The following is a 15,659-nucleotide window of genomic DNA, read 5'->3' as shown; positions in this document are numbered from 1 at the left end:
CGTCCTCCTGAAGACATGGGTAGAGACCCAAATAGCACAGCGAAGATTTGTGTCTAGAACAGAAACTTAAAGCAGCCAGTCTTTGAAATTTAGCCTCTGATGATAGTAAGGATGGAATGCTTGATTCCTATAAGACATAAGTAAGAAGGTTGCCTCTGTCCCTCAACGGTGCAAAGGAAATTTTTTAATAAAAAGTGTAGAAAAGTTAGAAAATCTTGAGGGCAATGTTTTCGTTGTTCAGCTGCAACACTGAAAACCGATGTAACAGAGTAAAGGGCTTGGCTTGTATTACAAGCCCTATTTGCAATGGTATTATTGTTGTCATTTGGAAGAAGTCATCTGGGTCACTCTGACATGTTTAGAGATTTTCAATTTGCTAAGGGTCAGAAGTAATTGCAGTGTTGCTTGATTTCCAGAGCCTCTCTTTCATATCAGGGAAGTCTCCAGAATCACTCGCTAACGTATCTTTCCTGTATTTTGAATTGACTGTTGCAGAAATCCGCTCTCCGGAGGAAGTGTGCGGTCTGCAAAATTGTGGTCCACACGGCCTGCATTGAGCAACTAGAGAAGGTAAGAGAGCGCCACCTGCTGGTGAATGTACTCACTGCCACGACTTGTCGAGATTTGGTGTCAATTTCTAACTTTCAAAACAACGGCTTTAAAAAACAAAAACAAAAATTGTGAGTTCAGTATGACTACCAAAGTAACAACGAAAAGGCACTATATGAAGACCATTAATTCTGTTGTCTTCCTGAGCTTAATTTGTATTATGTTGTGTTGGCTTTTGAGAAAGCCTAGCACACACCAATTCTCTTTCTCTTTTCCCACAAGATGTTTCCTTTAAGGGGGAAAAAAACGCAATAAGCTTTTTAATATTGTAACTACCGTATGTTTCTCTTTGTGAGTTCACGTCTTCCTAAAGTAGCTCTAAGGGAGAGAGCCGAGCCGGCTGAACGCAGCCCTCAGACTCGGCCGCAGACCTCATGGGCAGTGTTTTCTGCTGGTGCGGCATAAATGCGTGTTTGAGCTGGAAGTGGCATCCCAAGAGTGGTGTCTTGTCTCCAGAAATGGATTCTGAAAAGTCTATTTATTTATCAGCTGGGGGCGGGGTGGGGAGGGAAGATCTGTAGTAGAGTGTTGCCTGCTGCTTTCACTTAGAGTTCTTACTCTGTGTCCAGGGAGACCCTTGGAAGTGTCTATATTCTCATGATGCCGCTTGTAAACGCAGTGGGGATCTTTTAGCTTTGCACAGTGTCTGCTTAGCTTCGCCAGCCCTACCAGCTGCCATCAGCTTATATCTTAGAGCCCCGCCCAGCAATTTGAATCTACCTCTTCTTGTCTCCACCCTTTATACAGAAGCGAAAGTGGCCACGAGAGCATCTCCCATCCGCAAGACAAGGCCATGCCGAGTCCTCTGCAGGGATTGACTGTGCATGCCTTTGGGTGGTTATCACAGCAATTAGGACCGCTGGGCTTTATAGTTTCTCCTTTTAAAAATCTAAGTCAAACGGATGGGTTCAGCTGTCACATGCTTTTTCTCTGGCTCTTTCTCAAGTTTACAGGCTAAGGGCATTTTAGTTTAAAGTTAGACTTCATCAGTGAGAACTCAGGCGCACTGACTGGAGATGTGAAATCACTCCGCACCAGTGCGTGTTATCTAGTGAGAAGCTTTAAGGAGACTAAACTAACACAGATTTATCCTCTGCGGGCTTTGTTTTATAGTCTCAATGTCTACTGCTATTGGTTGTTTTGGGTTTCAGGTAATTCTTTTGAACATGATGTCAATCACTAATATGATGTGTTTTTTTTCTTTTAAATGGCAGATTAATTTCAGATGTAAGCCAACATTTCGGGAAGGAGGCTCCAGATCACCAAGAGAAGTGAGTTTTATGAGTTGTTTAAAAAACCACCTTGAGTTCTCGTGGGTATAAAGAACCCCAGGTATTCACCCAGGGCTGACAAATTAGTTCTTCCTTCTTCCGCTATACAGTCATTTCTTCCTGATATGCCAATAAGCGCAACGACTTGCCGAGTCCCTTCAGCACACTGCGCTTCTTCCTGCCAGTGGAGTGTGTTTAGGAGCCAAGGTCTTAATGAATGAAACAGAAAAGTGGGGGTGGGAGAATGGGGGAACTCAAAGGATAGAGAAAACAAAGTCCTGTCCTTTTCTTCCGGCCGATTTCTCTTTGGGATGGGTCTAAGCTATATTCTGGGGGTTAGGGACAGCACAGTTACTGGTTACCCACGTTCATGCTGCAGTCGGCTGCTTTTAGAGCCAGCCCGAATGCTGTGTGACTCAGGGCGGCTTACCTATTCTGCCTCTACCACTCCCTTTACCTGTGAAAGCAACACACACATCTGTCACAGGAGGAAGTTAGGTTTGGTACTCAGGACATCTCCTTGTGGTCAGGTCGTGAAGACAGACTGGAACCGAGAGCAGTTTGTTTGATGATGGGATTGTGAGGGGAGGAGAGAGCCTGGACATAGGACTGCTTCTTCTGCCTTTGTGTGGAGGAGACTGCTATGCAGTTCAGAGAAAGTGGGAGGAATGTGTGTGTGTGTGTGTGTGAGCGCGCATGTGCGCGCGCAAGAGGCAGTGCTTTTGTCCATACTATTTTAGGCACTCTAGACCCAAACTCCAAACTGTACTCTCTAATCCACAGAGCAAAAAACTTTCAGGTTTCCAAATTGTACTCTCTAATCCACAGAGCAAAAACTTTCAGGTTACAGAACCCTCCCTCCTTAGCAGGCAGTGCGGTGTGTCCCATTGCTGTCCACTCTCTCCCGAACACTGATGGCTTCTATTTTCTCTTTAAGAATAAGAATTCTTGGTAAGTGTGCTTCCTCTGGTCTATTTGCATTCCCAGTGAGACAAGTTTCAGTGCCACTTAGAGATTCACCCCTTGGAAACCTTCCCAGCCATTGTACTCCTCAAATCAGCCCTGTGTAACCACGAGAGAGGGAGGGCCAATCGGTCAAACGAAGGACTTCCTGGAAGACATGGGCACTGGCTGGTTCTCTCAGGAGCTATCTAGGGCAAGGGGTGGGACGCGATAGACACAGAGTGACAGACTTCTAGACAGAAAGCACAGCAGCGCACAAGCAGAGATGAGAGATGTTAGGAAGGTGTGTGATGTGGGAGATGAGTGAGAGATAGACAAGGACGGTCCCTGGAAGCCAGGCTAACAGTCACCAGGGATGTGGAAGTAGATGTTTCCTAACTGCAGTGTGAAGGAAACATCACATACTTAAGGGGTCATACTACTGGGGACATAAAGACAGTCTGAGTAGCTCCTGCCGTAGACTGGTTAAGAAATGATTGCATCTGAACTAAGAGAAACATGGTGTGGTGAGATGAATCTAAAGAAGACAAATTGGTAAAATTTAGTAAAGGATGCATTTTGGATGGGAAAGCAGTGGTCCTTAGAATAAGCCAAGCTCCTGTTGGAAGAAGACGACTGGAGGACGAGGCTGGTCCAAGGATGCCCTGGAGAACTGATGGGTTTACTTGTAGAAGCATCAGGATTGCGGCGTCCCCTTTGCCCCCAGATGGATTTGCCTGGTGCATATCTGTGTGGGTGCATTTGTAAAAAGAATGGTAAGCTATCTGTGAATGGTCAACGCAGACAGACTCTTTGTACTATGAAACTAGAAAAAATTTGTAGAGCAAGGCGGAACATGAGTGAACACACAGAAGATCACAGCCATTTGAAACGCAGTGAAGAAAGAAAGACGTTGTATAGGCCAGGTGAGGTGGGGAACACTTGTGGTGTCAGATAGCCCACAGGCAGAGGCAGGAGGATTCCTTGCATCTGGGAGTTTGAGGCTAGATTGGACAACAGGTGAGATGGTGTCTCAAAAAAAAAAAGAAAAGAAAAAAGGAAAATGGTAAAAGAAGAATAATGTTTATTATGATGAAAACAAGAAGGCTGAGAGACAGCAGGGTGACAGAGGAGGTGGTAGGGATGGGGAAAGGAAGCTTTAACCTTCTCATGGGTTGGTTTCTCCCACTGTTTGGCCCCGCAAGATGTGAGGGGAGTGTGGAAAGGGGGGTGGCGTGCTGTGGGTGCTGTCCTGAGCTGCAGTGCTGCTGGGAGCTCCCCCAGGGGCTGCTCAAAGGAAGACGCTTTTCTTCTGAAAGTCACAGGGGCGTCTTTGTGTTCCTAAGCTGGAGGGACTGATTTTCTGACCTAAGAGCGTATATGCCGGCCACTGGTTCCCGCCCTTCTCTTTCTGTCTTTCCCTTGGCCTCTCTCTCAGTTATGATCCTATGTAAAATGTCTCCTTTGCAAGTCTCAAAAATTGTTTTCATTGGCTGTAATATTTCTTTGCTCCCAAACTCGGCCTTCTCTGAAAGCCTTGCCAAGGACTGGATCTCTCTTCTTTCCTTGCCTTTTACCCTCCACCTGCCACACCTAGAATATTCCCAGCAGCAAAAGCGTGCTGGAATAGCTTCCAGCTGAAATTCACAAAGGAAAACGTTAGCATTCCTTACCTCCCAACTGTGTTATAGCTGCTGCTCTGATGTTCAGTTCTGTGCTCGAGGCCAAGCTTCAGGAACTGTTACCCGTCTGGATTATTGTTAGTATGTCATCTTCTGGCATGTTAACCTGCTGTTGTCTAGTTTACTCAGTCCGCTTTCTGAAGCGGTGGCTGTCACTGTTGCTAATCATCATACAAAATTCGGTAGGTATTTTTCTGTCCTTATCCAATCTTTCAGAAATCCACGCGATCCATTCTTCTTGACTCCCAGCGGTGCTCTTTCATCTCCTTTGGACTCCCTGCTTCCTTGGCCATCCCTGTCTGCCTTCAGTGCCCCTAGCTCAGCCTCTGCATCTCTGCAGGGCCCCCTGGGTTTAGCATTTATCTGTATTCTCCAGCCTCTGCCCGCTGTCACCAGGAGAGCTGACAGCTCCTGCCTTTACGCTTATTCCCAGTTTCCATTCTTGAGATTCCATTTGACATGTCCATTTGCTATATCATGCTCATCTGAAATACAATAGATCAAAAACCCAAACTATTATCATGACCATAAAACTTTCTTCCGCAATCTATTTTCACCTTATACAATGAGCTGTCCATTTGCAGACACTGGGGGAGTGTCATATTGATTCTCCACTACTTTCAACCTCAAATTCATTTGTCAGTTCGCAGTTCAGTCAGTTTTATTTATAAACGTATTTCAAATCCGTCCATTTACCTGTGTGTCTGCTGTCAGCTACTTTCACTAAGGAATGAATATTTCTCACTCTGACCACTGTGGTAGCTTCTCCATGATTTTCCGTTAGTTCCTCCTACTTGCCCATGATTTAAAACAACAACAACAACAACAACAACAAAACTAGTAATCAGGCCAGGACATTTCCCCCTGATTTTTTTTTTCTTCTGAAAGACCCGTGTGATCTGACCTTGCTTGTGTGTCTTTCCAGCTGCCAAAGAGACAGTCTCTATGTTCCAGAGGCATGGGACAAGGTATTCCTCTCTCTCGGATATTTATGTTTTTCCATAGCAATATTCCAGATCTTTTAGCTTTTCAGTTCAAACATCATATCCTCAGAGGGTGTCCTAGTCAGTCCTGGCTGCTATAACCAAATACCACTGAGTGTTTCATTATCAGTAAAGAGGCTGTTTTTTGTTCGTTTTAACATTTTTGGAGAGTCTAAGATCAGAGTGTTAGCATGGTGTGGTGCTGGTGAGAACACTCTTGAAGGTTTCAAACTATTGCCTTTCTGTGTCCTTGCATAGAAGAGAGAAAGCAAAGGTTCCCTGGGGTCCCTCTTACAAGGCACTAATCCTATTGATGAGGGCTCCATCCCCCTGACCCAAGTACGTGGCGGAGGTCTTCTTTCCTGGCAGTGATATCTGGGTTTAGAATAACAGCGTATGAATATTTTTGGGGTAACCCACCAGCCCATTGTAGAGCTCTTCACTGTTGACCCCTGTGAAGAGTAAGCTTACTTATTTTTGCTAAATACATTGTCCTGTTCATTCAGGTCAAACTGTATGTCATAATTATTTACGAACATTGCCATTGGCTTTTCTGATAGTGTCTCTCTCCATTAGTGTAAACCTTAGGGATTATGCATGGAGTTTTTCCCCAAATAACTGTGCCAGGACAAAGATGGACCAAATGATCAATGCGTATGCTGCCTGGATGCATTTGTAAGAAGGTCCGTTTCTTGCAGAATCAATCAGAACCTCATTTCTAAGTTAGCGGTTTATGAAGGGCTTCTGGAGATGAAGCTTGCGGCCATGACTTCCTCAAGTTGCTTAATTAAGGGACTGGAAGTCAATCATTTAATGAAATGAAAGAATATTCCTGTTAGAATTTGTTTGATCTGGGCTCAAATCCACATCCACTGTTTTCTTACTAATTGGTAAGAGTCTGGAGACTCAAGACTGCTGGTCACAGAGTCCTATCTTTGTAAGGCAGTTTCTTAATGAGTATTTGTTGGACTCCTATCTTGTGCCTTTGTGAGGTTGGTTTTCTTACTCATGATTGCTGGACTGAATTATGATTTCTAAATTTTTTTCAAGTATTCAGTGAATAATATTTTTAATTGAATTGGGTGTTTAAAAGTAACCGAACAATTATATAATATGTTTTTGCTCCCAATACTGAATATAAGTCTTGAAATAATGTATCATTGATATTTTAACACCCATAAGTAATAGTTTTTTTTTCTTGCCCAGTACTTGAAGCGGTATATAAATAATTCAGAAACTATGATGGACAATATAAAGATAATGTTTTAGAAGCCTTTGTTGCCCTTCTTAACAACAATATATCAACAATCAGATAAACAGTGTAAGGATCTCAAATCTAATATCAACTTACCAATGTGAGATATGTGAATTATGGTCAAAAGAACACAATGTGAAACATTTAATTTCAGCCGAACAATTCAGGAGCTCTGAATAATCTCTCAAAGAAAAGAGTGTGAAGAATCTGATTTCAGTCTAATAATTTAGGAGATATGAATGAAAGTCAGAAGAAAATGGCATGAAAATTGAAAGTCCTTGGGCAAAAAAGGTTAGAAGCAATAGTGATTTGATGGTAATGGATTTTCTTTTCCTTATGGAGGAAGCCAGTTGATGGTCCTCCTTCTCCCCAGTGGTAACCACATGGTTTAATTGTCAGATAAATAAGGTTGAGGATTCTATTCAGTTTGGTAAACATTTATTGACTATTTACTTATTGCAGAATAAGTTTATATTAGGCCTAAGAAGAACTCTCCGCAGAAGGACGTGTGGCATCTCAAATCATACAACTAGAGATTTCAGGAACTTGGTCAGCTTCCCCTGCAACAACAGTTTCAGTCTGTTTAATCGGTTACTTTATCTGTGCTCTCAGTTCTTCGGTTCCCATCTACTCATTGGAAGGGTAATCTTAGTGATGTCTAATGGTAGAGTCACATAAGGTTACATAAATATTTCCCATAGAGTTGCAATGTTTTATATCATAAATGGACAATAAGTCTGCTTGCCAAATGGTCTGTGTTGTGGTACAGATGATCGACTCAGCCACCTCATTTCTAAGTCACTGCTGATTTGTGGGAATAATTGGCTTAATCCTTTGAATGGAGCCGTCATTAGCTAACTGATCCCATGAGTCAGTTGTGATTTCTCATAGATAATTGCACCTAATCCTCCCAACATTTCTCTCCTTAAATTGATAGTCACTGAGTGGTTTGTAATCTCACCAAGTAGAGAATTTCTCTGAACATTAGTGATGATGTTCGTTTTCCTTCAGTTTTTTGCAAAGATAACAGCTATTATATTAATTGTTTCTATGCTTTTTAATTATTATTTGACATTTTTAGATATTCAACATTTTGACTTCTGACTGTCATTGCAATTGTTTGTTAGAGTGTCATGAGGAAGTAGTGGATCTAATCTTTCAGAGAAGAGAGGCAGAAACCCAGGGGGAGGAGAGCCTGCTCTCTGCCAGTGGGAGTAGTAATTTTGGTTTTATCCTTACATTTTAAGTGACCTCTCCGTATGTAAGTAAAAGCAGATCTTCAGCGGGGAGCACTCTACAGTATTGTGAGATGGGGCATACTGAAGTTAGCAGAGACTCCTGTACTTCCCAGTCCTTATTCATGAAGAGGTACTGATCTCTAAAAGAGGCCGAGGGCTCAGCATCAGTGTCACCTGCCAAATGAGCAGCTCGGTGCTCCAGGACTTTTGTTCCAATCAGTGTAGGTTTTTCACTGAACTGAACTTATCCCTAAGCACCAGCAACTTTGCACGTTCTTGCAGTTACTGTCTTGGAAACCACAGGCAGCCATTGTCCATGTGGATGCTGAAGCTTACGCAGGCATCTGTACCAGCCCAGTCCTCCAAACTTCCTCAGGGAGAATCGTTAGGATCGTTCCAGTAACCTGAGGATCTCGCATTGGAAGAAGATCTTGATACTAGATAACTTAGGCAATTCCATTCTAATTGCTTGCTAATGAGGAGGTAGATGTGTTTCCAGGACTGAAGGACGTGTGGCAGCAATCGTTGTAACAGCAGAAGAGGAGGCAGGGGATGTGAGGACACTAAACTACAATTATTGACCCAAATTAAGACATTTCAGTATTTAACAGCTCTGGAACTTTTTTGGTGCCTTCCTACTAAGAAGTATCTCTACCCATTATCATTCTCATGAAGATTAAAACAATTACTATATATAAAATATTGTTAAAAGTGTAAAGGACTACTTAGTAAGGATTAGCTATTCTTATTAACTTCTTCCTGAGAACAATGGAAAATTGAGTTTTTGTTTTACTGAATGGCAGCAGTAGGAAGAGCAAGATGAAAATCACACTGATTTCTGGGATCATTTACTATCATCAAAACACCATTGTTCCTCCAGGGACCATATTTTGCTTTATTTTAAATTGATTTGACATTATTAGGAGAAATTGAAGTGACATCTTAGTATGAAAAGTACAGATGCTTGTTGGAGGTCTTGCCTAGAATCTCAGGTCTTGACACAAGCAACCAGCCTTCCTCCTCCCATTTCTCCTCTGTTCCTCTTCCTTCCCTTCTCCTCCTCCTCCTCCTCCTCCTCCTCCTCCTCCTCCTCTTCCTCTTCCTCCTCCTCCTCCTCTTCTTTTTTTCTACTTTGTCCCTGTTTCCCTCCCTCCCTCTCTCCCTCCATCCCTCCCTCTCTCCCTCCATCCCTCCCTCTCTCCCTCATCTCTCCCTCCCCCTCCCCCTCTATCTCTCCCTCCCTCATTTCCTTTCACAGTGGTCTATTTTCTCCCATCCAAGTATTAACCAGCCCTGTCTCTGCTTAGCTTCCTCTACTAGGCATGTTCAAGGTGGTGTGGCTCTAGACAGATCTGCTTTCTTTGTCTCCATGTAGAACAGTGTCTATGCTATATGAAAGGTAATCTGCTGGCAACATACGTTAAAGGTACTGTTAAAGGGAGAATATGGTTTGTGGCTGAATTCTATAAGAGGTGCGCTAGCATGAGGCAAAGTGTGTTTATCCAGGAAAGGACAGGAGTCAGAGGGAAGGAAGCACTTTATATTGTTGGTGTAAGAGGCATGAGGGATGCTAAGGCTTCTCTCCATCTTTAGTCTGTAGAAGACACACCCTCCTGCGGTGCATTCTAACAGCCAGAGGAGACTGAGTTGCTTGAGTCTACCCCAGTGATGACCATCACTTGGGTAGGAAGACTTTCCTCCAGCCTATGACAAGAATCAACCTTGAATGCCGGTCTAGTTCAAGGTGACTCAGAATGGTACATGAACAATTGTCATCCATATGCCAACCTTCTTGTCTTTGTCTTCTCTTTTCTTTGACGTTTCTCTCCTTTCACTTTATCTAGTTTCTCAAGTCAATGTCCCATATCAGGAAATGTTCCTGAGGATACGCTCCTTTCAGTTCCTTGTAGCTAGAAGGTTTAGTATAGTGTGGCACATCCCGCCCTTTGAAGTACTGTGTGTACATCGTTCAGTTGAATTGGAGATTATCCCATCAGCTTCTTCCCCTTCAGATTCTCACCACTCTTTGGGTTTTTCTTTTATGAGCCACAGCCACCTCCCAGCTGAAGATCCTTCACCCATTCACAAATCTTCATGGGCTTTACTCATGGGAAAGTGCAGTGAGTGCCATCTGCTGTGCCCTTGGCCCTGGAAAGACAAGGCTGGAGGAGGGGGTCGGTGGAACGCACAGTGCGGAAGATTATCACAAGTGGAGAAGGAGCTTCCTTTATTCCGAGTGTGCTCACGTTTATTGTTGCATGAGTCCCGCCTACATGTGTTTGCTTTTGTGCTTCTATGGGTTTGGATTGCAGCTTTTACAAGTCTCCAGTCCAGAACATCACCAAGGGCTGCACATTAAAACTTATTCATTTCTCCTCATTTTCTTGCAGAACTTTGTGCGTCATCACTGGGTCCACAGGCGGCGGCAGGATGGCAAATGTAAGCAGTGTGGTAAGGTAAGGGCCCAGCCACCCACGGTCACTGCAGCAGGTTCCTCAGGCCTTGGAAGCTCCCGAGGTAGATGGGTCCCATCTCTAAATGTGATGTTCCCTGTATCGTTTTTATTCCTGGTAGGCCTTCTTTCTCTTTTTTGGTTTGTCTAGACGTCTCTACAATCAGTGACAATCTAAATAAAAGCAAATGATTTTTTTCTTCCAGAGAGATGGCTACATTGGTGCAAGGACCTGTTGAAAAAGGAAGTTTTCTTGTTTTGTTAAAGTCCTTTATGAGGGTTACTGACCCATCCTTTTTATTTGATCAGCAATATCAAAAATAAAATGGAAAAGAGGGCAGTTGAGCTGATACACAAGTGAGGACATATATATATATATCATGTTACATGCCATTGTGCGGAACTGTCTAGAATATCACACAGTCGAAGGTAGAAATGTGATGCTTTCCTGAGACACTGTCCAGTCTCCGGTAAAAGATGTTTTCTTTTCCGGTGTTTCTGTTCACCCCTCCGGATTCAGGGATGCTTGGGAGAGTGATGTGGGGAAGGACGGTGGGCAGTGTGACCAGTTCCGTAAAACGCTGTACATTTTCCATTGTGCTGACCTCGACTTATTTGAGATGTAGCTTTCCTCAGTATACGAAGACTGGCTTTGCAGATGCCCTGGTCTGCTAGGAGGATGAAAGTGTAGCACTCAGCATGGCTTCTACTAGAAGCAGATGACTTCTGCTTTTGCAGAGAGCGATGTAATTTGAGAACTCAGGGAAAGGATGTGAAAGAGGAGGCTGAGGGCAGAGGAGCTAGTTTTGGAGTCCAGGAAGTGATTGTGGTGACACCCCCGTGAATGCTTCCTCTTCTTTGGAAAAACACCATCCTGGAGAACTCTGTACCTCACACCACTCAGCAGTTAAGGCCATAAGAGAACTGGAAGAATTTCATTAAGTTAGAACCCAAAAACACAATGTCTTTTGTGGGGAATATTCCCTGGAGCCATATTGCACCGTCTTTGTAGCCTCCTTTTATGGTGGCTTAGTCAGCTAGTGTGGAAGTGCTACTGGACTCTCTGTACCCTGTGATGCTATGGCCTTGACTCCTTCCCTGGCCCGGGTTCTTCAGCAGCATCCACAAGTGCTCACAGTTTGCCGAACACCATGGGTATCAGTGGACACGTCCTGGCTCATTACACAAAGTTCCCATAAACACAATGCTCTTGTGTTCGTATCCTGCATTTATAGTCCTGTTGCCTATAAAGTCTTAGACTCAAGCAGTTATGAGATGGATGCTTTTAGTGATGTGTTTCCTTGTTGGGTAATAGATAACCCTCGCTGGATCCCAGCTTCTCCCTTGGACTGGAGGCAAGTTAATGACTCTGCTTCCATTTACAGAGGAAGGGATTACAAAGTCACGTCAAGTCCAGGTCTTTATGTAACTTCTATTAGTACTGTTGTCAACTGTTGCGCTTGCTTAGATTCTAAACCTCTCCTTTATACACAAGTGGACACACAGGCGTGCATGTGATGGATAGATAGATAATAGATAGATAGATAGATAGATAGATAGATAGATAGATAGATAGATAGGCAGGCAGATAGATAGGCAGATAGAGAGAGGGAGGGAACCAGAGATAGAGCCAGGGAGACAGAGATACAGGAGAGAGAACACTCAGAGGAGAGCAGAAGAAGGAGGGTGTGCTCCGTAATTTTGCCCCTTAAAAAATAAACACTTCACTTAGGAAAACTTCTTTATGTGCATATAACTTTGAGTGTGGTTTTGGTGGTTTGCAAACTTTGGGGATTTTAAAGGAATGCTAGTGACTTCTTGATGGTTTCAATGTCTACTTTTTAATTCAACAATAAGATAAATGATTGGAGCAGTGTTTGTTCTCTTGAGGCTTGAATGTGCATTTGGCTCTGTATGTATGGCTTTTAGTGGCTATCTCATGAGAGAGCCTCTGATGCAGAATTGCGTAATCCTTTAACAGGAGCGGAACCCCAGTCTACCGAGTGTGCCACCATTGTGCACAGTTTTACATTCGTCGCTCGTAGCTGTTGTTATCAAAGAGGCAGAGTGAAGTCAGAAAAGAGACATCCACACTTAGGACATTCAGTCTGATGAGGGCTTGATACGTAAAGAAAATATTTAAAATGGTATGGTGGGGAAACCAGGAGAGATGACGATCACTCCGATGCCCACTGACAGGGGACCCAAAGAGACCAGAGCCCATGAAGAGCACACCACTCACCAGCTAGGGGCATACATATCCCCATTTGTTTCCAGTCAGTAGTGGCCAAATCCAATGCAAAGTAGAGCCCAAGGCAGTCCATAAACGCCAGCTTTGTTCTATGTGCCCCTAGAGTTTGCCTGGTTAAAGCCAGGATACATGCTTTAGCCTGTAACTAATTATTCTTCACTGTATCCATTGTGTTCATTCAACCCAAATGCACTCAGTACTTAGTTGTCTAAAGTTCTTTAGAATGTCAAACGACAGAGGAAAAATATAATAATGATTATAATGACCCTCTATTCTTTCAGGCTTTTGAACCTACTGACTGGCCAGCGTAACTATAGAGACAAGCTTTTCCATCGCAGTCTGAAAACGTAACTTTCATCTCTTTATTGGAGAACATAAAAGCAGTGCAAAACAAAACAGCTGCTTTTAAAATTTTTAAGTCAATATTTAAATATTTAATAATTACAAAGTATTAAGCATACTTTATAGCATTTAAAAATATTATTTATATTTTAAGTGTATAGGTGGTTTGCCTGTCTGTGCACCACATGCATGAAGTGCCTACTCACAGAAGAGGGTGTCATATTCCCTAGAACTGGAGTTACAGACCACTGTTAGGTCCCAGTGTGGGTGCTGGGTACTGGGCCCACTGAGCCATCTCATCAGCCCCCAGACATCAAGTCTTGAAAGCAGTTTTTTATACCATAATAGTTTGTGAAACTTGGCTCTGGATTTCTGGTGCTTTTCAGTTCCCTAACTAGACAGGACATATCAGTGTGAATTATTTGTTCATGGAAGGCATACTTTCACATGTATGCATTTCAGATAGTTAGGTATCTATAATAGGAAAATGTGAAAAGTACTCTTTGATTATAATGGATATTGTTAAAAAACTAATTTAAGATGAATCTAAGGAGTGGTATGTAAAATATACACTTAAAGTACACATACTAGCTTTGGTAATAGGTAAATGAGAAGGAAAATGAAAACATTCTGTGGATAGTATAATGAAAGTGATTCTAGGCTGAGAAATAAGGGCAAGTGTTCTCCTGGAACATTGAGGGGATATCCCATTAAACAAATGGAAGACCCATTCTACAGTGATCTGGAAATGGGTGTGCGCCAGAATCAGCTTTCCACATGCTCTGCTGGGTTTGGGATGGGGAGTGGAAGGTGGTGCATGGGTGAGTCTGTGAAAGGTCATGGAGGAGGCACAAGGGCACACTAGCTGTCTGAGCGAGAACTGCTAGAAGCCTGGCTCTTCTCCTATCTGTAGCTGAGAGCAAGTGATGATGGAGACTCATCAGTTTCACTCTTCCCTGAATTAGGTGCAGCATAGAGGTGGTTTCATGGCGTCCTCCTTGCCATCTGGTTATTTCACTTAGTGTAATCTCATTTGGGCTCATGCAGGGAGGAGGATCTGGATGCCATAGTCAAAGGGTACAAAGTTTCAGTCATGTAAACCCGTAAGTCCTATATCTACTGTGTAGTATGGTGTCTAGAGTCAGCAATGTTGTGTTGGTTACATGGTATTTTGCTAAGAGGGTTGATCTTATGTAAACCAACTTACTTCCTCTTTCTCACTCTTCTTGTTTTTCTTCCTTGCTTTTTGTGGCGATTGGAATTGAACCTGGGGTTTCAGGATGTCTAGGTGACTATTGTACCACTAAGCTACGTCCTCAGCCTTTATGTAAGCTTTCTTATTTCTGAAAATAAAGCAGGTGGGAGAAAGCATTTGGAGGCTATGAATATGTTGCTGGCACAGTGTGTGGATCTGGTTTCACAGGTATATGCTTATCTCCAAACTCATCAAGTTGTGTATTTAAAAATCTACAGCCGTTTGCATTTTATTTGCATCACAAAGGCATTAAAAAATCAGGAGACAAGATGCTCAGGGTTTGGCTGCAGGCCCCAGGTGGATGTATCCTTTGGTTGCACCCTGCAGAGCCATTTTATGGTTGCTACTCTTCCTCTGCCTTTGGCCTGTCATGTAGCCCATGAAGTAGCAGGATGACCCCAGAATCCTTTGTTCTTTCTTTGGCAGTTGCTCTCTCTTACATTCAATTATGCTTGCTACCACTGGGGCTGTATGTGAACTCACTATACATGGGACAGAGTCCAAAAATGCAGGGTGGAGCCAGAATGGAAACTCTTCCTGATGTCCCCGCCAGTATCAGCTTCCCTCCTGCTATGGCTCTTCTGATCCCAAGGCAGACAGTCCCGAGACAAATGTCCTCCCGTCCTCCTTTTACTTCCTTCCTTTATTGGGTACACATCATACCCCACTTCTTTTTTTATCTTTCTTTGTTCCCCAGAATCTGACTCTAGGCATAAGCCTGGTAATAAATCTTCAATTTAATTTCTAACCTTTCATGATCCTGATCGTAGCATGCATTCTCTCATGTGTATTTCCCTTCTGAGTTTTATCAGAGTCTAATGTGATACTTCTCAAGTAAAAACATTTTCGTAAGCAAACTAAAAATTAATCGAGAAACTTAAAATATTTGCTTTTCTCTCCCAGGCTGTAGTCCTGGGGTGACTAAAAAGAAGAGCACCCGTGCCCCGCCCTCTCTCTGCTTCACAGCTACAGACACAGTGTGGCCAGCTGCCTGAGGCTCCTGCCCTAGTGCCTTCTCTGCCCCGACAGACCATATCTGTTAGCCCAGCAAACCCTTCCCTTCTTAAGTTGCTTTACTCAATTACTACAGTGGGAAAAGTAACCACTTCATCTAGAAATCCACAGAATGGCAGAAATAGAACTGAGCATTGGGGAGAAGGGAAAAGAGAGGATGTTGAAGAGAGAAAAGAGAGTGATTAAAAAAAATATCCCAAACCTGTAAAATCCCTGCTTTACAGGGAGAGGAAAGAAGGTCGAAAGGAACCATGCTAGATGAGAGAGAGAAAAGGGCTGGAGCAGAGGAACAGCCAGAATGAACCAGAGGTTCTGATACCACCAAGTTGACCTTTTCCGGCTGGACTGTGCACATTCCTGCAACA

At 43.2% G+C, this 15,659-nt stretch overlaps 1 protein-coding gene across 9 annotated transcripts in view; it reads left to right on the top strand.

Annotated features, from left to right (window-relative positions):
- Positions 1-15,659, top strand: part of Dgki (diacylglycerol kinase iota) — a 450,455-nt gene that overhangs the window by 187,267 nt on the left and 247,529 nt on the right. For all 9 annotated transcript variants that reach the window (XM_075953818.1, XM_075953817.1, XM_075953819.1 and 6 more), the window contains exons 4-6: positions 496-570; positions 1,824-1,880; positions 10,371-10,436. In XM_075953818.1, coding sequence (XP_075809933.1) covers positions 496-570; positions 1,824-1,880; positions 10,371-10,436 — 198 coding nt within the window. The remainder of the gene's footprint in view (positions 1-495; positions 571-1,823; positions 1,881-10,370; positions 10,437-15,659) is intronic.

This window comes from Microtus pennsylvanicus, chromosome 19, assembly GCF_037038515.1.
Source record: "Microtus pennsylvanicus isolate mMicPen1 chromosome 19, mMicPen1.hap1, whole genome shotgun sequence".
Classification (NCBI taxonomy): domain Eukaryota; kingdom Metazoa; phylum Chordata; class Mammalia; order Rodentia; family Cricetidae; genus Microtus; species Microtus pennsylvanicus.
Note: the sequence above shows the minus strand (reverse complement) of the source record. Positions and strands in the feature narration are given on the sequence as shown.